This window comes from Prionailurus bengalensis, chromosome A2, assembly GCF_016509475.1.
Source record: "Prionailurus bengalensis isolate Pbe53 chromosome A2, Fcat_Pben_1.1_paternal_pri, whole genome shotgun sequence".
NCBI lineage: Eukaryota > Metazoa > Chordata > Mammalia > Carnivora > Felidae > Prionailurus > Prionailurus bengalensis.
Window position 1 is genome coordinate 17319467 of NC_057348.1, and position 23751 is coordinate 17343217.

The following is a 23751-nucleotide window of genomic DNA, read 5'->3' on the forward strand; positions in this document are numbered from 1 at the left end:
GCATGAACGGGGGAGGGTCAGAGAGAGGGAGACACAGAATCTGAAACAGGCTCCAGGCTCTGAGCTGTCAGCACAGAGCCCAACGCGGGGCTCGAACTCACGGACCGTGAGATCGTGACCTGAGCCGAAGTCGGATGCTTAACCGACTGAGCCACCCAGGCGGCCCCCCCCCCCGCCATGCTTTTTTTTTTTTTTAACGTTTATTTATTTTTGAGACAGAGAGAGACAGAGCATGAATGGGGGAGGGTCAGAGAGAGGGAGACACAGAATCTGAAACAGGCTCCAGGCTCTGTGCTGACGCAGGGCTCGAACTCACTGGCCCATGAGATCATGACCTGAGCCGAAGTCGGACGCTTAACCGACCAAGCCACCCAGGCGCCCCCCACCCCCATGCTTTTTAATAAGGGCACCTGGCTGGCTTAGTCAGTAAAGCATGTGACTCTTGATCTTGGGGTCATGAGTTCAAGCCCCACGTTGGGCAGAGATTACTAGTATATCTAGATGAAATTATATAAAGGAGATGAAAGTAAATGACAATTCACTGTATTATTCTCTCTGCTTTTACATATAGTTTATATTTCCCACAATAAATAATATTTTCTACAATAAATAACTAAAATGGTTTGCCAGACAATGATTTAATAACATGACAGATGAAAGCTTTCGTGATTCAGCAGCATGCTATGTAAGCAAAAGAGGTATCTGGGGCACCTGGGTGGCTTAGTCAGTTAGGCATCCGACTCTTGATTTTGTCTCAGATCATGATCTCATGGTTGGAAGATCAAGCCCCGCATCAGGCTCCATGCTAAGTGTGGAGCTTATTTAGGGTCTTCTCTCTGTCTCTGTGCCCCTCTCCCTAGCTCATGCTCGCTCGCTTGCTCGCTCTCTCCCTCTCTCAAATAAATATTTAAAAAATTTTTTTTAACTAAAAAAAAAAACCTGAAATGAAGTCAGGTAAATATGGTATAACCTTTAGTTGAAAGATTTAATCTTACTTTGAAATTAACAAGAATATTTAAATAAGTTTTACTTTTTACAATATAGAAATCTAGATGCTCAAACTTACCCACAAGAGAAATACAAATTAAAAAACTAAAATTATAAAGTCTTTTGGGGCTTGTTTTTTTTAATTAAACAGGCTCCACGCTCAACGTGAGGTTTGAACCCATGACCATGACACCAAAAGTCGCGTGGTCTACTGACAGCCATCCAGGCACCCCCCTACAAAGACTTTTTGAATCTTAATGCAGCCCTATAGAAAAGGCAAAAAATGAACATGTTTCTCTCTAGCTTTTAAAACCTTTGGTCATGTAAAAAAATAAATAATAAATAAAACCTTTGGTCACTTAGACTGTAAATATGAGCTGTCCACTGAGAATTTAATAATTAATGAGTCTTCTGCTTTGTTTTCCTCTGGCAATCTGCTGGGCAATGTCTCCTAGCAGCCTTTCAACCTGAAGCATTACATACTGTGTCTAAAGGGCCTTCATTAGCTGTATTGCTCTCATTTTGCTGACTCTTGTGACTACAGTCAGGGATGCTCTCTTCTCATTCTCAGCTACATATAGAAAATCCAGTCTGAATAAAAATAATCAACAATGGATCCTGGAGAATGAGTTTAACTCCTGCGAGAGGGGTGTGAAGGGCTTCTGAAGCAAACTTCTAAAAGGCAAGACAGGATGCCTGGGTGAGGGGATGGGCGAAATGGGTGATGGGCATTAAGGACAAGCATTAAGGATGAGCACAGGGTGTTACATGTAAGTGATGAATCACTAAATTCTATTCCTGAAATCATTATTACACTATATGTTAACTAACTTGGATTTAAATTTTTAAAAAATGGATAATTCTTCACAAAAGATCTAAACCATGTTTGTGCTAAAATGACAATCTCACTGACCAACATTTATCAAAATAAGGCCTGAGGACCACAGAGAGTGCTTTTTGAAAACGCAGATTCTCAGTTTTCACACCACACTTAGTAGTTAATAATGTATGTCATGAAGCCCAGTCATCTGTATTTTTTAAAGATATTTCAAGTGGGGGCGCCTGAGTTAAGCATCCAACTCTCGATTTCGGCACAGGTCATGATCTCAAGGTTCCTGAGATCGAGCCCCGCAGGGGGCTCTGTGCTGACAATCAGAATCCCCTGCTCGGGATTCTCTCTCTCCCACTTTCTCTGTCTCTCTTTCCCTCTCTCACACACATGCTCTCTCTCTCTTTGATAAAAATAAACCTTAAAAGATAATAATTAATTAAAAGTACTCTGGTGCACTGGGTGACTGAGTCAGTTGAGTGTCCAACTTTGGCTCATATCATGATCTCATAGTTCATGGGTACAGGCACCAAGTCAGGCTCACTGCTGTCAGAGCAGAGCCCACTTCAGATCCTCTGTCCCCACCACCCCCCGCCCCTCCTCCTCTCATGCTTACACTCTTCCTCTCTCAAAAATAAATACTTTTTAAAAAAAAGGAAAAAATAAAAGTACTCCAAGGGATTCCTGAAGTTTAAAAGCCACTAGCAGAGACTAACTTTTTGTAGTAATATCTGAAAAACAAAAATCAAAAGGAGACTTTAGGGTGTGGGGGAGATAAAAGCCGAACAACCAAGTCTTAAGGTAGAAAGAAAAGTAGGTCTGAGCTTGTCTGCAAGAAATGAAGGTCAGCAGCAAATCATGTCATAGGGGGAAAAAAGGCCACTTCTAAAGACAGAGCCTTAACTTTATGCTAAGCCTAGTTCACTACTGCCAAGCAAAACTAATAAAACACAGGACACCTGAGTGGCTCAGCTGGTTAAGCATCTGACCCTTGATTTTGGCTCAGGTCATGATCTCAGTTTGTGGGATTGAGCCCCGGGTCAGGCTCTGCAATGCTCCCCCACCCCCTCTCGGCCCCTCCCCAACTCGCCTGTATGCACTTTCTCTCTCTCAAAATAGATTAAAAAAAAAAAACAAAAAACTAATAAAACAGGTGAACCTGGTGGCTCAGGTGGTTAAGCGTCCAACTTCAGCTCAGGTCATGATCTCACAGTTCTGGGTTCCAGCCCTGCATCAGGCTCTGTGCTAATAGTGCAGAGCCTGGAGCCTGCTTCAGATTCTGTGTCTCCCTCTCTATTTCTGCCCCTCCCCTGCTCAAGCTCTGTTTCTGTCTCTCTCTCTCTCTCTCTCTCTCTCTCAAAAAGTAAATAAACATGTAAAAAAAAAAAAACTAACAAAACACAAACAAAACATTTTCAATCAATAACCTCTTTTGGGACACCTGGGTGGCTCAGTCAGTTAAACGTCTAACTCTTGATTTCGACACAGATAGTGATCTCACGGTTTAGGACATCAAGCCCAGCATCAGGCTCCACACTTACCTTGGAGCTTACTTAAGATTCTCCCCCCAGCCCCAACCCTCCCTGCTTGCATTTGCTCTCTCAATAAACAAACAAACAAACAAACAAACAAACAAACAAACAAACAAAAACAGACACCCAGAAAGATCAAACTCAAACACTCTGGAATCTTAACCTGTGTGGTCTATTCACAGAGATGCTAATAATTACCTGGTGTTTCTACTCAAGCACATAAATGATACTCCAGCTAGACATCACTGAAAGCTAAAAGACAGCAGGAAGCAAGAAAGAACCAAACAGAAACAAGAGGCAGAGTGTTTGGCTGAAAGAAGGAAATGAGCAAACTCTGGAGCCAGACTGTGAGGTTCAAGAGGACACAAACTAGGTTCACAGGGCTAATGCTGTGTGTGAGGAAACTTCAGGCACTGTCAAGTTGACAGGCCATTCAGACTCCAAATGGGTGGGTGGTTACTAAAATATGTACTGTCAGAGTGTAAGAGATCCATTCACTGCAAGTGTGTAAGTCACAGGAGGTGGGGAAAGGTGTGCATTGCAGTTAAGTGTCTAATTATGCCCCAAAGGGGAAGATTTTGGTACAATCTGAGTAAAAGTTTTGGGAAAATTCTTATTCCTCACTCCTCTTAAAGTCTCTTAATTTTATCCTTTCCTTCTTTTTTGGACCTTCTTTTAATTTAAGGACATTTTATTTTACATATCCTTCTAAACCACCTCAAATCCTTCCACATGAAAGTATTCTACTATACTGACACACAAAGCAAGTTCTGTAACATGTGACTTAGGAGAAGTCATTTCACTGTGGGCCTGTCCTCTTCGAGTCCAGGTCAGGATTTGGGACACAAGCTGATCAAGAAATTAAGAAGAGAGTTCCATCTAGGAATCTAGAGCAAACAGTAGGGAACGGACCATGTATGACAGCAGTCAGACAGGCTGTCAGTCCTAGCTCGGGAACACCCTGTGAGAGTTACAGTACCACAGCCAGAAGCAGAGCTGCAAAACAGAAAGCTACTTCCGATGACAACACCCTCATGCTCGTTTCATCAATTAACCAGTATTAAACACCCACCTATACATAAAAAGTTTGGCAGATATACAAATTATTGTAAATAATTTACTTGTAAACTTGTACTACTTATTGATGTGGACACTTATTTACATTTCCCAGCCGTAAAACACCGGATTGGCTTAACTTTACAGGAGTATTCTCCTGGGAAGATGCTAAGACTGAACTGCGCACAGACAACACAACTAAAACCACGAAATGACTTCGAGTCTATATACTCCAGCATCCCCTTACCCTCTGCCAGAGAAAGGACTCCCTACCCTCTCTGAACTCAGAACCATCACCTTGAAACACTCACTAGTCTCAGCAGCTCAACTTCCCACAAAGAGATGGCAAAAACCCCAGAGTTCAAGAGAGAAAAGAAAGCAAGCACCAGAGAGACAGTGTGAGAAAAGGGAAAAAGAAGAATGTAGGGAGAAGCAACAGCAATTCCCCTCCTTGCTGCATCACTGCCCTAGTAACCATGCTCCGGAGCCAGCTTCCTTTCATCCCTATCCTGAGGACACACATTACACATCTCTCATTCTGAAGAAATGTTCACCAGCAAAGTGTTCACCATAGCAGTTAACATTGCTATCTTTCGGGGGTGCCTGGGTGGCTCAGTCGGTTGGGCATCCGATTTCGGCTCAGGTCACGACCTCACAGCTCATGGGTCCGAGCCTCACATCGGGTTCTGTGCTAACAGCTCAGAGCGTAAAGCATGCTTCAGATTCTGCATCTCCCTCACTCTCTTCCCCTCCCCTACTCAAGCTGTCTCTCAAAAATACATAAACATTATAAAAAAACTATCTTTTGGCACAACTTAAGTTCATAATACATGTTCATACATTTCAAAATGAGCCTACCTTCAAATTTGCTAACAGTGCACATTCATCTATTATATAGATACAACCATACATGAGAAATAACTTACCTAACAAGTGCAACAGTTGTCTGATATTTTTCCTGGATGTAGGAACAAAGTAAATTCGAATACCAGATAAAACTTTCACTTTGCAAATTATAATGTGCTTATAGAATTCTCTAACATCACACAAAGAAGGAAGAGGATTTAACATTAAATAACTTAAATAACACATCAAAACATACAAAGTAACACAAAAACTTACCATCCCTGTTCATTTTTATACTTGTAAGCAGCCCCAAGAATGTGACACAAGGTGCCTCCAGCTTTGAAATCCATGAAACATTTTGCCTAAAAATGATACAAGTTACACATGAGAAAAATAAAAGTTCTGACAAGATTACTCTGAGTATGTCTGAATTCAAAGTTTTATAAATGCAAAAGATATCAACAACTGCAAACTTAATAACCTCCTTAAATAATTCCTGGAACCAAATAAGGTTTTATAAAGAAATTTTTCCAAAAGTGGATTAAAAATTTTTTTAATTCAACTAACATTTTATTCTTTAAGCAAAGTCACTGAAAAACAAGATTTACAACAGACAAAATGTTTCAGCAGGAAACAGTAATGGACAGAATAGTGATATACTACAAATTCCGTTAGTAAATGTAAAACCTGATTTTTTGGGGTGCCTGGGTGGCTCAGTTGGTTAAGCGTCCAACTCCTGAATAATTTCAGCTCAGATGATGATCTCATGGTTTGTGAGATTGAGCCCCGCATCAGTTCTATGCTGACAGTATAGACCTTGCTTAGGATCCTCTCTCTCTGCCTCTCCACTGTTCACTCTTTCGCTCTCAAAATACACTTCATTAAATTAATTAAAACCTGATTTTTAAAATTATAAAATTCTAGTAACAATTTACAACAATTTTACTATAGAATAAGAAAATATTAGTATATGTTAGACTTTTTTCCCCAATTCCTGACTTTAAATTATACAAAAATTATAACTGAACTCTTGCTATAATATTTTAACGACCACTGAAACATGGTATAACTATAAATTATATGTAAACCCATAGCTGAAATCTGTACAATTTCAGAGAGGTGCACTTTATGGATTATAAAAGTAAAGCTCAAATAGTTTAAATGCTGAATGACTTCCATATTATGGAAGTAAAAGTTTCATATAAACTGATCATCAAATAGGCTAGTAAGATGAAAATATTAGAAATACACCATGCAAAGGGACCTACCTAGGTGGCTCCTGTTAAGAATCTAACTCTAGGGGTGCCTGGGTGGCTTAGTCAGTTAAGTGTCCAACTTCGGCTCAGGTCATGATCTCATGGCTTGTGAGTTTGAGCCCCACATCGGGCTCTGTGCTGACAGCTCAGAGCCTAGAGCCTGCTTTGGATTCTGTGTCCCTCTCTCACTCTGCCCCTCCCCCACTCGTGCTCTGTCTCTCTCTCAAGAATAAATAAAACATTAAAAAAAATTTTTTTTTAATTTTAAAAAATCTAACTCTTGATTTCGGCTCAGGTCATGATTTCAGTTTGTGTGTGTGAGCCTCGCATTGGGCTATGAGCTGACAGCACGGAGATTGCTTGGGATTCTCTCACTCCCTCTCTCTGCTCTTCCCCTGTTTGCTCTCTCTCAAAATAAGTAAATTTTTTTAAAAGATACATTAAAATATAAAAAAAATACACCCTGCATTTTTTCCTTGAAAATGATTCTTACAAAATAATATAATAAAAAGAACAGCATGATGTCAAATATTAAGAAGACAAAAAAACAGAATGGCGTTTGCTAGGGGTTGGGGAGAGGGAGGAATGAGGAGTTACAATTTTTTTAAATTTTTTTTTAACGTTTATTTATTATTGAGAGACAGAGAGAGACAGAGCATGAGCAGGGGAGGGGCAGACAGAGACACAGAACCCGAAGCAGGTTCAGGCTCTGAGTTGTCAGTACAGAGCCAGATGCGGGGCTCAAACTCACAAACCGCGAGATCATGACCTGAGCCGAAGTCAGACACTTAACCGACTGAGCTGCCCAGGTGCCCCTGGGAGTTTCTATTTAATGAGTACACAGTTTCTTTCTCTTTTTTTTCCTTCATTTTACTGATTTAGTTTTGAGAGAGAGAGAGAGTGCACGTGCAAGCAGAGGAGGGGCAAAGACAGAGGGAGACCAAGAATCCAAAGCAGGCTCCAAGCTGTCAGTGCAAAGCCCAACGTGGGGCTCAAAGCCACAAACCGTGAGATCATGACCTGAGCCGTAGTCAGACACTTAACCAACTGAGGCACCCAGGCACCCCAGAGAGTTTCAATTTGGAAAAATGACAAAGTTCTGGAGATGGATGGTAGTAACTGTTGGACTACAATATGAATATAATAATAACATCACTGAGCTATACACTTAAAAGCAATTAAAATATTTTAGGGGTGCCTGGTTGGCTCAGTCAGTTGAGCATCTGATTCTTGGTGTCAGCTCAGGTTATTATGATCTCATGGTTCGTGGGATTGAGCTCTTCATCGGGCTTTGAGCTGCCATTGCAGAGCCTGCTTGGGAATGTCTCTCTCCCTCTCTCCCTTCTCCTACCCCATACTCGCTCATGCCCTCTCTCTCAAAATGAATAAACATTTTTTAAAAATAATTAAGGGGAGCATGGGTGGCTCAGTAGGTTAAGCGTCTGACCTCGGCTCAGGTCATGATCTCATGGTTTGTGAGTTTGAGCCCCAAATCAGGTCTGTGTCGACAGCTCAGAGCCTGGAGTCTGTTTCAGATTCTGTGTCTCCCATTCTCTCTCTGCCCCTTCCCTGCTTGCACTCTGTGTCTTTCTCTCTCTCTCAAAAATAAATAAACATTAAAAAAATAATAATAAATTAAAAAAATAAAATACTATGGCAAAAAAAATGCTATGGCAGTTGAAAAATGTTTTAAAAAACAATTAAAATATTTTCACTGTAGTGAAAATTAAATAACATCTTTAAAAACTATCAGGGTGCCTGGGTGTCTCATTCAATTGAGCGTCCAACATCAGTTCAAGTCATAATCTCACAGTCCAAGGGTTCAATCCCCACATCGGGCTTTGCACTGACAGTGTGGAGCCTACTTCAGATTCTCTGTCTCCCTCCCTCTCTCTCTGTCCTTCCCTCATTCATGTGCTCTCTCTCTCTCGAAAATAAACATTAAAAAAATTTTTTTAATAAATAAAACTATTAAGAAGAATCATTAAGATGAGCTCTTCCAAATTAAGCTAACAAGTAAGCCCTCCAAGTCATTCTGGTTATCCTTTTGCTTTTTAAATACATGAATTCCTAATATCTTGCCCAACACAATTAATTCCCAGTACATCCCAAATGTTGCATTACATATTCTTAAATACATCCAGGTGCAATTCTTACCACTGACAACATGTTATTTATCTGAGAAAATGCACAAGTTATTACAATTTTGTAGTTTTGGCATCTTAAATGAGAATAATATGCTGGGAAGTATCTTCAAGAGTAGAATGAAATTAGTTCTCCTAAGCCTTCCCTGAACCCCTAGAGACTAGACTAAAATGCTCTTTCCAACCACACATGCATATCACTACAGTACATATGCAAACCACTCACAGCAGAATACTGAAATGACTGTAGATTTATCTGTAATATGAAGTCCTTGAGGACAGGAGCAGTGTCTTATTCAAATATTTAACATCAGTATTCAGCAAAGTGCCTGCTAATGTAGGTACTCCATAAAACTTTTCTCAACAGTTCAAGTGTACTATGATCATTTAAAAGTTCATAGTCGTGCTACATATCGATCAGACCAGAACATTATTATCAGATACATGCTTACAACAGACACAGTAACTTCTATCAATCACCACAGGAACAAGTAATGACTGAAGAAGTAGAAACTGAGACTTCCAATTTTCCAGAAGTAACATCTGAATAAAGGGCAAGAGGGAAGCTCAGGAACCTGTCAACGGCACTAGTTCCAGTAACAAGCACAAAAAGGAAAACATCTGTAAAGGTGTGGCAAAAAAACCCCAAAAAGGGACACTCACCACACGTCAAGGATTCCTAGTGCTAGCATGGAAATGGATTTGGGATTCTGGTTCTAATGATAAGCTCAGTATCAAAATCACCAGGGTTAAAAAGCAGATCAGAGTCAGGGGATGGAAAGCTGGAAGCAGACACAGGAGAATTCCCAGGCACCCCTATTGGACCCTAACTGTATTTCCTCACTCAACCCTCATCCCAACCACCGTCACCCTGAATGAAGAGGCCTTGCCCTCACTGACACTGGATGTTATTCAAACACAAGAGAAGCATGAATTGTTCATTGTAAATTCCTCTTGATTAGTGCTGAAAAACTTAAAGAATAAAAGGACAAGAGGATACCCAAACTTGAGCTTTCCAGAGCCAGCGAGATGCTACTTTGTGTAAGTTATCTCAGCAGCTACACACCCCAATCAGAGACTGGGGGTCAAGGACAGCTCTAATAGGTTGCTTCTATTCCCAGCTATGTGACTACACTGCTTTTGATAAGCTGTTCCATCTCTGGTTAACTAACTGGGAAATTTAATCTAATCTTATTCTGGATGTATGTAAGTGGTCTCATCCTGCCTAATTATAGTCCACCAAAAATTCTGCTGAGCTGATGAAATGGAGAAAAGATAAATTTAACTGCGATACTTAGAAGTGCTTAAAATCTGTGCCACAGTGTCCTTATTTCTTTGGCTTAATTATTAAAGACAAGGTAGTGCTAACAACTGGAAAAAAGAGGAGGAGGAGGATGTATACATGGGTAGGGAGAACACACATACATAATGCCATGTTCTGGTCTATTCATCAACATGATGGTGCAGGAATAGACCTAAGCAAGGGAGGACATTAGAACTAAAACAATCATCCGCCACACACGTGGAGAAGCAGGGCTATCAAAATGTTGCATCAGTAGGGAAAGCATACATTGGAAAAAAATATCTGCCAGCCAAAATTCAAAGAGGATAACAAGCTTCCATCTCAAGACAATTTGAGTTTGGAACTTAACTAACCACTCAGTTAGGAAGTCCACACCAAATTAACATAAGAATTGGGCCTAAATTTAGCAGGTCCTCTGAAGTGCTTTAAAGAGCAAATTCTCAGCCCAGACCAACAGGATTCCCAGGTAAAATTCCACTGAAGGAAGTGCTGACATTCCAAAATTCAAATACACAAAAACTTTTTTTTCCTTTACATCAACAACAAAAAAGAATGCTAATATTTCAGATAATAGAACAAAATGATAGGATTTGTGTAACTGGAATATATAGAATGATTAAAAACACTAAAGAGGGGTGCCTGGGTGGCTTAGTTGGCTAAGCATCCAACTTTGGCTCAAGTCATGATCTCACGGTTCGTGAGGTTGAGCCCCACATCAGGCTCTGTGATGACAGCTCGGAGCCTGGAACCTTCTTTTTTTCTTTTCTTTTTTTTCAAGTTTATTTATTATTGAGAGACAGAGAGACACCGAGCATGAGCAGGGGAGGGGCCAAGAGATGGAGAGACACAGAATCTGAAGCAGGCTCCAGGCTCTGAGCTATCAGCACAGAGCCTGACGCAGGGTTCAAACTCACAAACCAAGAGATCATGACCTGAACCGAAGCCTGACACTTAACCAACTGAGCCACCCAGGCGCCCCCTGGAGCCTTCTTCATATTCTGTGTCCCTCTCTCTCTGCCCTTCCCCCACTCGTGCTCTGTCTCTCTCAAAACTAAATAAACTTTAAAAAAAATTTTTTTAAAAACACTAAAGAGAAAGATTTGAAAAATAAATACATGTAACTTCTGGCACATAAACATTCAATGAAAGTAAAAGCACACCTGTCAGGTTATATAGACTAGACACCCACACACAGAAGAGTAAAGTTTAAAATTTCTTAGAAACTGTGAAGGACTTTTTTTTTTTTTTAATGTTTATTTTTGAGAGAGACAGGCAGAGTACGAACAGGGAGGGGCAGAGAGAGAGGGAGACACCCAGGCTCCCTAAAACTGTTAAGGACTTAAACCCTTAGCTTCAAGAAGCATATCAATTTTGAGGGGTATGTTAAAAGTATGTAATAAAACCTACACCTCAACACTATAACACAACTGCATAACAGTATAGACAAAGACATCTTAAAAGCAACCATAGGGAAAGAGAGTACCTAAAAACAAAAACAAAAAACTGGACTGACAGATTTTTCAACATCCATAATCTTAGTAAGTTACAAAAAACATTACATGTTCTTAATGTAATCAAATTAGAAATTTTAATAAGAAAAAAACAATCATTCCAATTATCTTTTGAAACAATAATGCAAGGATTGAAGGAGAAATCAAAACAAATTAGAAAATACTTTAGAACTGAGGTGCCTGGGAGGGTCAGTCGGTTAAGTGTCCAACTTAAGCTCAGGTCATGATCTCATGGTTTGTGAGTTCGAGCCCCCATCGGGCTCTGTGCTGGCAGCTCAGAGCCCGGAGCCTGCTTCGGATTCTTTGTCTCCCTCTCTCTCTGCCCCTCCCCTGCTTGCGGCCACGTAACGCACGCGCTCTCTCTCAAAAATACACATTAAAAAATTAAAATTTTTTTTTTTTTTTTTATTAATTAACTTTTTTTTTCAACGTTTATTTATTTTTGGGACAGAGAGAGACACAGCATGAACGGGGGAGGGGCAAAGAGAGAGGGAGACACAGAATCAGAAACAGGCTCCAGGCTCTGAGCCATCAGCCCAGAGCTCGACGCGGGGCTCGAACTCACGGACTGCGAGATCGTGACCTGGCTGAAGTCGGACGCTTAACCGACTGCGCCACCCAGGCGCCCCAATTTAAATTTTTTTTAAATGTTTGTTTATTTTTGAGACAGAGGGAGACAGAGCACGAGTGGGAGAGGGGCAGAGAGAGAGGGAGACACAGAATCTGAAACAGGCTCCAGACTCTGAGCTGTCAGCACAGAGCCCGATGTGGGGCTCGAACCCATGAACCGTGAGATCATGACCTGAGCCAAAGTCGCACACTTAACCAACTGAGCCACCCAGGTGCCCCTACACATTAAAAAATTAAAAAAAAAAAAAAAAAAAAAAAAAGAAAATAGTTTAGAACTAAATGATAGTGAAAACATCACACACCAAAATATATGAGCCACAGCTGGAGATGAACAGGTTTAAAAGAAAAAAAAAGGAATGCTGACCCCTACCTCACATAATGCAGAGAACAATTCTAGATGGATTACAGTTGTAAAGGTGAAAGGTAAGACAATAAAGCTTCTAAAAGAAAACACAAATATATTTATGACTTTGGAGCAGGCACAGATTTCTTTAAAAAAGGGGCACTTAGGTGGCTCAGTCAGTTGAGTATCCCACTCTTGACTTTGGCTCACTCAGGTCATGATTGCACGGTTGGGAGATCAAGCCCTGGGCTCCATGCTAAGCACGGAGCCTGCTTGGGATTCTCTCTCTCTCTCTCTCTCTCTCTCTCTCTCTCTGCACACTTCTCCCCTACTCTCTCTCTCAAATAAAAAAAGGGGGAGGTGCATAAAAAGCATTAATCATAAAAAAAAATATCTCATAAATTACTCTATGTCAGGGATTGGCAAACTGTGGCCCACAGGCCAAATCCAGCCTGCTTTTGTTTATGTAAATGAAGTTTTATTGGAGAAAAGTCCATGCTCATTGTCTGTGGCTATGTTCACACAAGAGCAAAGATGAGAAGCTGCAGCAAAGACTACATATTTACTATCTGACCTTTTACAGATCAAACTATTTACCATTTGGCCTTTTACAGAAAAAGTTTACTGATATCTGCTCTATATTACAACTAAGAACCTCTGTTCACCCAAAAATATCCTGAGAAAAAAAAAATAAGCTACCAAGAGGGTATTTACAATAAATATTTCTGACACGGGGCACATAAGAAAAACTCCTTTTTAAAAAAATGAGAAAGAAACAATTGTTGGTGAGGATGCACACTGTTGGTGGGAATGCAAACTGGTGCAGCCACTATGTTAAATAGTATAGAGCTTCCTTAAAAAGGTAAAAACGATGGGGTGCCTGGGTGGCGCAGTTGGTTAAGCATCTGACTCGATTTTGGCTCAGGTCATGATCTCAGGGTCATGAGATCCAACTCCATACTGAGCATGGAGCCTGCTTAAGATTCTCTCCCTTCCTCTCTACCCCTCTCCCCCTCACTCTCTGTAAAAAATTAAAAATTAAATAAAAATAAATTTTTTTTTTTTTTTAAAGTTAAAAGTAGAACTACCCTGGGGCACCTGGGTAGCTCAGTCAGTTAAGTGTCCCGACTCTTGATTTCCACTCAAGTCATAATCTCAAGGTTTCTAAATTTGAGCCAGCATCTGGCTCTGCACTGACAGCATGGAACCTACTTGGGATTCTCGCTCTTTCTCTCTGCCCCTCCCTGGCTTGCACTCACATGCTCTCTCAAATAAATAAACTTAAAAAAAAAAGAGAACTACCCTATGATCCAGTAATTCCACTATTGGGTATTTACCCAAAGAAGACAAAAACACTGAAAGGATGTATGCACCCCTATGTTTACTGCAGCATTACCTACAAAAGCCAAACACTATGGAAGCAGCCCAAGTGTCCATCAAAAGATGAACAAAGAATGTTGCCATTTGCAATGACATGGATAGAGATAGAGACTATTATGCTAAGTAAAATAAGCTAGAGAAAAACAAATATATGATTTCACTCATAAGTAGAATTTAAGTAACAAAACAAAGAAGAAAAAAAAGGGAGGGAGGGAGAAAGAGAGACAAACCAAGAAACAGACTCTTAACTACAGAGAACTGATGGTTACTAGAGAGGTGGGGGGGGGGGGGATGGGTGAAACAGGCGATGGGGATTAAGAGTACATTTATAATGATGAGCACTGAGTAATGTATAGAATTGTTGGATCAGTATATTGTACACCTGAAACTAATATAACACTGCATGTTAACTACACTGGAGTTAAGATTTGTTTAAAAATTGAGAAAGGGGTGCCTGGGTGGCTCAGTCAGTTAAGCATCTGACTGCAGCTCAGGTCATAATCTCACGGTTCGTGGGTACAAGCCCCGCATCGGGCTCTGTGCTGACAGCTAAGAACCCAGAGCCTGCTTCAGTTCCCGTGTCTCCCTCTCTCTCTGCCCCTCCCCTGCTCGCACTCTCTCACCGTGTCTCAAAAATGAATAAACACTAAAAAAAATTTTTTTTTAATTATGAAGATTAATCATACCCACTGTTGACAAGAATACAAAGGAACTGGAACTCTCATGCACTGCCAGGTGGTATGTAAAATGATACAACCACTTGAGAAAACAGTATGGCAGTTACTTCAGAAGTTGAACGCTATCAATTCTATGACCCAAATGTTCTACTCCTAGATTATTTACCTAGGAGAAATGAAAACATGTCCACAAAAAGATGTGAACATTAACAATGACGGCAGCTTTACTTACAATGCTGGAAACCCAAATGTCCATTAAAGAGGGTAAAGGGATAAATGAACTGCGATTTGGAGCACCTGGGTGGCTGAGTCAGTTAAGCATCTGACTCCTGATTTCAACTCCGGTCATGATTCTGCAGGCTGTGAGACTGAGACCCACACTGGGCTCTGCACGGACAGCACGGAGCCTACTTGGGATTCTCTCTCTCCCCCTCCCCCACTCACACGATCTTCTCTCAAAAAAAAAAAAAGGGAAAAATAATACGTAGAACACAGATAACGCCCATCCCAAAATCCATTATGATGAGTAAAAGAACCGAGGCAAAAAAAGTGTATTATGTGATTCTACTTATATAAATTTCCTGAATCTGGGGTGCCTTAGTGGCTCAGTCGGTTAAACGTCAGACTCGATTTCAGATCAGGTCACAGTCTCACGGTTTGAGCCGAGCATCAGGCTCTGCGCTGACAGCACAGAGCCTGCCTGGGATTCTCTGTCTTCCTATCTCTCCGCCCTTCCCCCACTCATGTGTGTGCTCTCTCAAAAATAAACATTAAAAAAAAAAGATCTTGGGGCGCCTGGGTGGCGCAGTCGGTTAAGCGTCCGACTTCAGCCAGGTCACGATCTCGCGGTCCGTGAGTTTGAGCCCCGCGTCGGGCTCTGGGCTGATGGCTCAGAGCCTGGAGCCTGCTTCCGATTCTGTGTCTCCCTCTCTCTCTGCCCCTCGCCCATTCATGCTCTGTATCTCTCTGTCCCAAAAATAAATAAACGTTGAAAAAAAAAATTTAAAAAAAAAAATAAATAAATAAAAAAGATCTTTAAAAACATGTTTTTTGATGAAGCTGTATATGAATCTGTAGTGTCACTGGTTGCCAGAGGACTGGGTGGATGATGGCTTCCAAAGAAACTTTTGGGGGTGATGGAAATGTTCATTACCCTGAACTCATCATTATTTTAAATATGTGCCATTTATAATACATCAATGAGACATACACCTCAGTAAAGCTAGAGAGATAAACATTATGGGAAAAGAGAGAAAAGGGAAAAAAAAGTCAAAGGGGGAAAAAAAACAGGTAAAAAATAAACAAAGCATCACCCAGACAAATCAGAAATACAATGCCACTAAACTAAGGTTTCTACTTGTGTATCCACACGGTATGGATGGGACTATAGGCCTGCCATTAACACTGGTCCTATAGTTTTCTGGAGCTGTGGTCAACACCTGGCCCAGCATGTCCTCAGCCTGGCATACAGATCCTGGCTATAAAAGCCCATACTCTGCAGTCCACTGAGCTCTGACCAGTCATGCCAGACCAGTGGCTCACTGCCCTTGCAGGTGAATTACAAGGGTGAGAAGAGAATGGACTAGTTTCAGACTTATCCTTTTATCTACAGTAAATTGTACTATCTACAGGTACACGGTTGAACAGCTCAATTGGACTATCTCCCTCATGTTTGGCTCAACTTGTTTTTTCATGTTTACAAATACTTCCTCCAAGGCTCACAACACAGAGGAATACTTATGATTCTATTCCTATAAAATTCAAAGACCACCAAGACTACACGATTCTCTTTAGAGATGCATACAAACATGGTGATCCATATAAAGAAAAGCAAAATTAAAGTAAATCATTGATTGCTCCACAAAGTAAATATCCCACATCATTTCACTTAAATAGTTACTTATATTCCACTTTCATCAGACAGAGGTCTAAGCTACAAACTTAAAGAACTAACTTCCAATACATATAAAACACTTACGATTTCTTTCTAGTTCCATGTTCCCAACAGTAGTCTCTCCACTCCGAAGTTAATGGAATGGCAGGGTGTAGTCAGGTTATAGTTGCAAATGAAATCATTAATTTTTTTAAGAGTAATGGTAAGTTGAAAATTTTGAACATCTCATGAACATATTCAAAATCTTCTGCTACTTGGGGCACCTGTGTGGCTCAGTTGGTTGAGCATCCGACTTTGGTTCAGGTCATGATCTCATGGCTCGTGAGTTCAAGCCGCACATCAAGCTTGCTGCTGTCACCGCAGAGCCCACTTAGATCTTCTGTCCCCCCGCCCCCGCCCCTTCCTCACTTGTGCTCTCTCTCTCAAAAATAAGTAAATCTTTAAACAAAAGAAAATCTTCCATTACTTTAGACTCTGATTTGACCCTATAGTAGTCCTCCAAGTCTTAGAGCTTTGTTGTTTTTAAACATAGACCCTTATAATCTATTTTTTAAAAAGCAGATTACAAAACTGGCTCTAACCTGTCTTTATCACTATATTATGTATGCACATGCACTGAGCCTTGAAGAGATTATAGAAAAACAAGAATTCTTACTTGTGGTGGAGGTAAGAACACTTTTTTCTTCTGTTTCAATTCATGCTGTTTGTCTATACCACATATTATTTTTTAAGTAGGCTCCATGCCCAATGTGGGGCTCAAATTCACAACCCCAAGATAAAGACTCACATGTTCTACTGAACCAGGAAGGTACCCCTGCCTATACAACATATTTTTAGCCTTATAAATCCTTAAATTTTCTCTAAATCCTCTTACATCTCAGTTTAGCATTATATAGGACATACCCTACACTGAGCCAGCTGTTTAATATCTGGTATGACTTAAGACGTTAGTATATAAAGTTCCACTTTGGTTAAAAAAAAAAAAAAAAATCAGTCCAAATAGTGAACTCTTACACCAGTACTATTTATTCAGAAAGAAAAAAAGAGAAGAAAAAAAACTTTTAAGGTTAAGTAGCTGACATGTTCCACTAAAACGTTCTTGGCTTCATTGCCTCTCTCATCCACTTTTGCTTGACACCATTACACGTTACATCAATCCCTTTCATTTGGAAAAATGCTAAATGCTAAACACTATTTTAAGAGGAAGAGAAGTACATCTGGTCCCACTGGCACTAAGCCATGAATTATTTTTATTTATGGCTTATGCCTAAAAATACTCTTCCCTAATCTTTAATCTGGAAAAAAATAATGGTTTAGCTCCCAAGAGTTAAACATCCCATAAATAAAGCCTCCTGTAGATACTATTTTTTAAGACCATTCATATAATCATAATGTGAATCACATTATATAAAATACTTCATGTAATGTTATCTATAAATTTTATTCTAAACGATGTTATACTTGATAAAGTGCAATCTCTATGTATTATGTTACAGTGTTTTGTTTTTTTAAGATTATTTACTTATTTTGAGAGAGAGTGTGACGAGGGGAGGAAAAGAGAGACTCCTAAACAGGCTTTGCACTGTCAGCACAAGCCCAACTCAGGGCTCAAACTCATGAACCGAGAGTGAGATCAGGACCTAAACTGAAATCAAGAGACGCTCAATCAACTGAGCCACCCAAGCACCCCATGTTACACTGTTTTAAATGATAACTTCAAATAGTCCCTGATTTAATAATTCTAATCTGGTTCATAATATACAAGAATAAGAATTAAAATCTCATGTAACTAGAGGTAAAGGAACATGAACCTTTCAAATGATTCAGGAAAAAAATATAGATACACATAAACTAAAAGAGAATGATAAAGCAATTGTAGTAACATGTTAACAATCAGAGGTTCTGAATCAAGGGAAAATGAAAGTTCTTTGTACTATTCTTGCAAAATTTTTACTTTGAAATAATTTTAAATTTATAAAAGTCACCAAAAAAAATTTCAATTAGTCACACAGTTCACAAAATGAAATACACTGATTATCCAGTTGAGTAATTCCCATTAGTAAAAAGTGAGCATATACCTCTAATACCTAAAAATCTACCCATAAATTATATACATGCACTTCTACAATGCTAATACATCATGCATATATAACTTAAATCACACATTAAAATATAAGTATATCAAAAGGATAAAGTTAAAAAGTGAATCAAAACAGAAGGAATGATCTTGCTCTACAACTGCAAATTCAACCAGTACCCAGTAACTCCCAAATCTCTTCTAATTCAACCCCGTAGTCTAAATTCCAGATCTTATTTCCTAGTACCTACAGAATTTCTAAACCCAAGGTGCCTATAGGAGAACCAACCCTAACACAATTAAAACTAAATTGAGTACCTTTCCCTAGAAACCTGCTTTTACTCTGGCTTTCCCCTTAGTACTAAGGGTGTCTGAATGCTTGGTACAGTCACCTTAGTAAATTATTTCTTTTTCCAGCCCCTATACTGCCCCCACCAAAGTATTACCAAGTTCTGCCCCCTTAAACTCTTTCAATTCCTTTCTGTCCTCTTTAAATCCACTGCTTGCTCTGCAGGTTGTCATTATAGTGGATTATGAGAGCAGATTCTTCATGCAAAACGTTCAAAGCCTCCAATCTCAACAGCTTCCAATCCATTCTTCACACTGAAGCCTGTGGGATTTTTCTAAAACCCAGAATCAACTAAGCCACCTTCCACTCTCTCTCTCGTGTGGTTCCCCATCACTTTCGAGATAAAGACCACACATCTAGCATAGTAAACTCGGCCTATTAAGGCTGATTCTAGGGGCGCCTGGGTGGCTTGGTCGGTTAAGCGTCCGACTTCGGCTCAGGTCATGATCTCACGGTCCCTGAGTTCGAGCCCCTCGTTGGGCTCTGTGCTGACAGCTCAGAGCCTGGAGCCTGTTTCAGATTTTGTGTCTCCCTCTCTCTCTGCCCCTCCCCTGTTCATGCTCTGTCTCTCTCTGTCTCAAGAATAAATAAATGTTAAAAAAATTAAAAAAAAAAAAAAAAAAGACTGATTCTAGCCCATTTCTCTACCTATTGTCCTCAGTTTTAATCTTGAACTATCTGCAACTGTAAAGTACCACATTTTCTCAAGCCTTTATGCTTTTACATGTTGCTATCACTACCTGAAAATTCCATCCTCCAGCATTTCCCTGAAGAACTCATACTCAACTCTCAGGTCTCAAATTCAAATGTCCTTTCCCCTGGAAAACATTACCTGAGATCACCAGGAAAGTCAAAGGCTTTATTCATTCAGCTCACTAGAGCATGAGCCCCCCCCCGACGACAGACAATACACCACCCTGCTCTTTAAATTCTCACAACTTGGTAAATAACCAAATGCTTCAGACCTACTTGTTGAGTTCTAATCAATGGGGGAAAAGAAGCACTTTTTAATGTCACTGGGGTAACCAGATAATCATAAGAAAAAAAATGGATCCATCGCTCACACTGAATACCAAGACAAATTCTAAACAGATGAGAATTAAGTGTAAAAAATGAAACCATACAAGTACTAGAAGAACACGTGACTAAATTTCTTATCACTACAAGTGAAAGCTTCCTAACTTGATTCAAAAAACACAATTCTATGCTTGGCTGGCTCAGTCAATAGAGCATGTGACTCTTGATCTTAGGATTGTGAGTTCAAGCCCCATACTGAGGGTAGAGATTTCCTCATGTTGGAGGTAGAGATTACTTAAAAACAAAAAACAATTCTTGGGGTGCCTGGGTGGCTCAGTTGGTCAGGTGCCAACTTCAGCTCAGGTCATGATCTCATGGTCTGTGGGTTCAAGCCCCATGTCAGGCTCTATGCTGACAGCTCAGAGCCTGGAGCCTTCTTTGGATTCTGTGTCTCCCTCTCTTTCTGCCTCTGACTTATGCTCTCTCTCTCACTCTCAAAAATAAACGTTAAAAAAAAATTTTTTTTAAAATACCACAATTCTTTATCTGACTAAATGAATGTCTGGAGGGTACCTAGGTGGTTTAATCAGTTAAGCGTCCAACTTCGGCTCAGGTCATGATCTTGTAGTTCGTGAGTTCAAGCCCCGTGTCGGGCTCTGGGCTCACAGCTCAGAGCCTGGAGCCTGCTTTGAGTTCTGAGTTCTGTTTCTCCCTCTCTCTCCCCCTCCCTAGCTCATGCTCAGTCTCTCTCTCTCAAAAATAAACATTAAAAAATATAAATAAATAAATAAATAAATAAATAAATAAAATGTCTGGATAACAAAAATATGATAAGCAAACTAAATACATTTACTGAAAGACCAGTAAAAAAACATACACTATCTCCTATTCTCAATTATACCTGAGATATCAATGGGCTGTTAAAACAGAAAGTTTAATACGGCGCCTGGGTGGCTCAGTAGGTTAAGCATCAGACTTCAGCTCAGGTCATGATCTCATAGTTTATGAGTTCAAGCCCACATCGGGCTCTGTACTGAAGTGCGGAGCCCGCTTCAGATCCTGTCTCCCTCTCCCTGCCCCTCTCCTGCTTGAGTGCACGTTCTCTCTCTCTCAAAAATAAATCAAGTATCAAACTTGTCTATAAATTCAAATGTTAAGGAAAGAACAAAACCGGGGCTCCGGCTGACTCAGTCAGTAGAGCATGTGATTCATGATCTCTGAAATCATGAGTTCAAGCCCCACACTTGGTTAAAGATTATTAAAAATAAACTATTAAAAATAAATAAATAAACATAAAAAAATGAAAGAACAAAACCTACATATTTCAAAAGGAAAAAAAAGCATAACTGAAACCAAACTATCAAAGTATCAATTGCAAGGACAACAGAATTAAATTTTCACACAAGCTCAGAAGAGTCTTGGCTACAGAAGATAAAAATTCCACAAAAAAGTATCCTAGCCACAAGAATTGAATTAAAGAATGGAAAAGACTCAGTATAGTAGAGACTACAAGGAAAACTACAACATACTAAAATGTTAAGTCTATAAATACTTGTTATGATGTTTAATGCAAATATTAAATGACTCCTGAAAGAGAAGTTTCCCACACTTAAAAAACGGTAATATTCTATAGGTAAAATTCTGTTGAGGCTCTTTTTTTGTTGTTATTTCTGTTGGATAGTAGCAGTAAAGGAAAGAGCTGTAGACAGTACTTCATACAGAAACCACTGATTCCCCAGTGTTACTGTAAGTTGATGTACTTACCGGAAGTTTGGTGAAGGCCGGGTTGGTGACATGCTTCCCAAAGGCGTCTTCCTGGAATTGGAGAAGCTGTACCACTAGCCCAGCCAGCGTTTTGTTGGTAGGAGCATCTGCGTGAACATACTGCAAGATAAAGACAGGAACTCAAAATCTAGGACAATCGTATGGAAGAGAATGTTCCCTTACTTCCTATTACATACTAAGCACTGACAAGGTGACAGATTTGCAGAGTTCTGAACCATGCTCTCTGCTGTAAAGGAGCTTACAAAAAACAAATACTGACGGCTGTGAGGAGAAATAACTTTGTCTCTTTAGTTAACAGGTTTCAGAATGAGAGAAACCATGTCCTAGCAATGAATCCAAGTCACCTTGTGTGCACCTAGACCTAAAGTAGATGGTGAGATCCAAAACCTCAAACTTGAGCCTGACAGTCACTGTAGTGAGATGAGACCTACTAGCAAATGTATTTTGTTATGTGAGATGAATATAAATAACTTCTGACGAGAGAGTAGACTGTACTGTTTTTAAAACAGACCCACAAATTTCTTTGACACTCTTCTCATTAAGAAACAGGGTGTATACAGGGATACCTGGGTGGGTCAGTCGGTTAAGTGTCTGACTTCATGCAGCTCAGGTCATCATCTTGTGGTCTGTGGGTTCGAGCCCTACATCGGGCTGTGTCTGATAGCTCAGAGCCTGGAGCCTGCTTCAGATTCTGTGTCTCCCTCCCTTTCTCTCTCAAAAATAAATAAACATTAAAAAAAAAAATTAAGAAAAAAAAAGAAGTAGGGTGTATGCCCTCTTTTGCTGAATCAAGACCAACCTTAATGATGAACTTGGAACCGTTAGAATGCAATAGGGGGGAAAAAAAGTGATATTGTGAACCTCTGAGGATAAGTCAAAAAAGGTTCTACAGCTTCCATGTAGTCCTTTGGGGCAAGTCACCTTCGGAGCCCTGAACTACCATGAAGTCCAACTACCTAAAGGTCATCATACTGAGGAAGCACAGGCTACATAGAGAAGCCACTTGGATATGCTATGGCCAGAAGCCCCAGCTGATATTCCAGAAAACTGATGGAACCACCACCAGACACATGAGTAAAAATGATTCTGCCCCCAGCTGTCAAGTCATCTCCAATCATCAAATCTATCCAGTCGAAGCCCTAGACATCACTGAGCAGAGACAACTGTCCCCACTGCACCCTGACACACAGAAACTTCTAAATTCCTGACACACAGAAACTCTAAGCATAATGGTTATTTTATGGCAAGAAGTTTTGAATATAATAAAATGGTTAGTCTTATGCATCAAAAAATATATGTATGTAAACTTAAAAATGGTTAGGATGGTAAATTCTGTTGTTTTTTTACAACAAAAAACATTTTTTTAAACAAGCACATGTGAAAACTTATCCGCATGGCTGTCGACAATGTTCAAAGGTCAAACTAGTGTGGAAGACAGCAAGATAGTTCCACAGCAAGGAAAGATAACGGGCAACATGACAGGAAAAGCATAAATCAGCAAGCATAAATTAAATATAAAAGTTTAATTAGGTATTGAATGCTCAATATCACTTTGAAAAGCCAATACATTCAGTAATTTTTGTTAAACCTCCAATTTTGAGCAGGAAAAAACATCTATACCTCCTTGAAATTGAAAAGATAACAAATTTTTCTTCCTAGAACAAACCTCTTTCCCAGCATCATCCAACATTTGAAGATTAATGAGGTAAGTTTCTATTACAACAAATAATTTTTAAGTGATTTATATATGGCAAAATGGTATCAGCAGCAGTCTACTGTTACTAGATTGAATGGCTCTCAATTTGTACTACGGCCAAGCAAAGATAAAGCATGATATAAAAAGGCAATTCTTAAAGCTTAGTATCCTCCCACATTTTTATCTATTCAGGTACATTAGCTTTCCACTCTAAATCAAACAACCAGCATGCAGTTCACTTTGCTAAGACTGGTATTTTGTTGACATGCTTTATATTACATGACCAAAGGTTGGTAAAATCTAGCCCACTGCCTGTTTCTCTGTAGCCCACAAGCTAAGAACAGTTTTTACATTTTTAAATGGTTGGAAACAAATTTTTTCTTTAGGGTGGTAATCTTTTATTTTTGATTTTGATTTTTTTTTTTTTTTTGTAATTTAC

The 23751-nt window shown here is 39.7% G+C and overlaps 1 protein-coding gene across 4 annotated transcripts in view; it reads right to left on the reverse strand.

The window, feature by feature from the left end:
- Positions 1 to 23751, reverse strand: part of SMARCC1 (SWI/SNF related, matrix associated, actin dependent regulator of chromatin subfamily c member 1) — a 177755-nt gene that overhangs the window by 144363 nt on the left and 9641 nt on the right. For all 4 annotated transcript variants that reach the window (XM_043587288.1, XM_043587289.1, XM_043587290.1 and 1 more), the window contains exons 2-3: positions 21596 to 21715; positions 5527 to 5612 (exon numbers count right to left, since the gene is read on the reverse strand). In XM_043587288.1, the coding sequence (XP_043443223.1) occupies positions 5527 to 5612; positions 21596 to 21715 (206 nt within the window). The remainder of the gene's footprint in view (positions 1 to 5526; positions 5613 to 21595; positions 21716 to 23751) is intronic.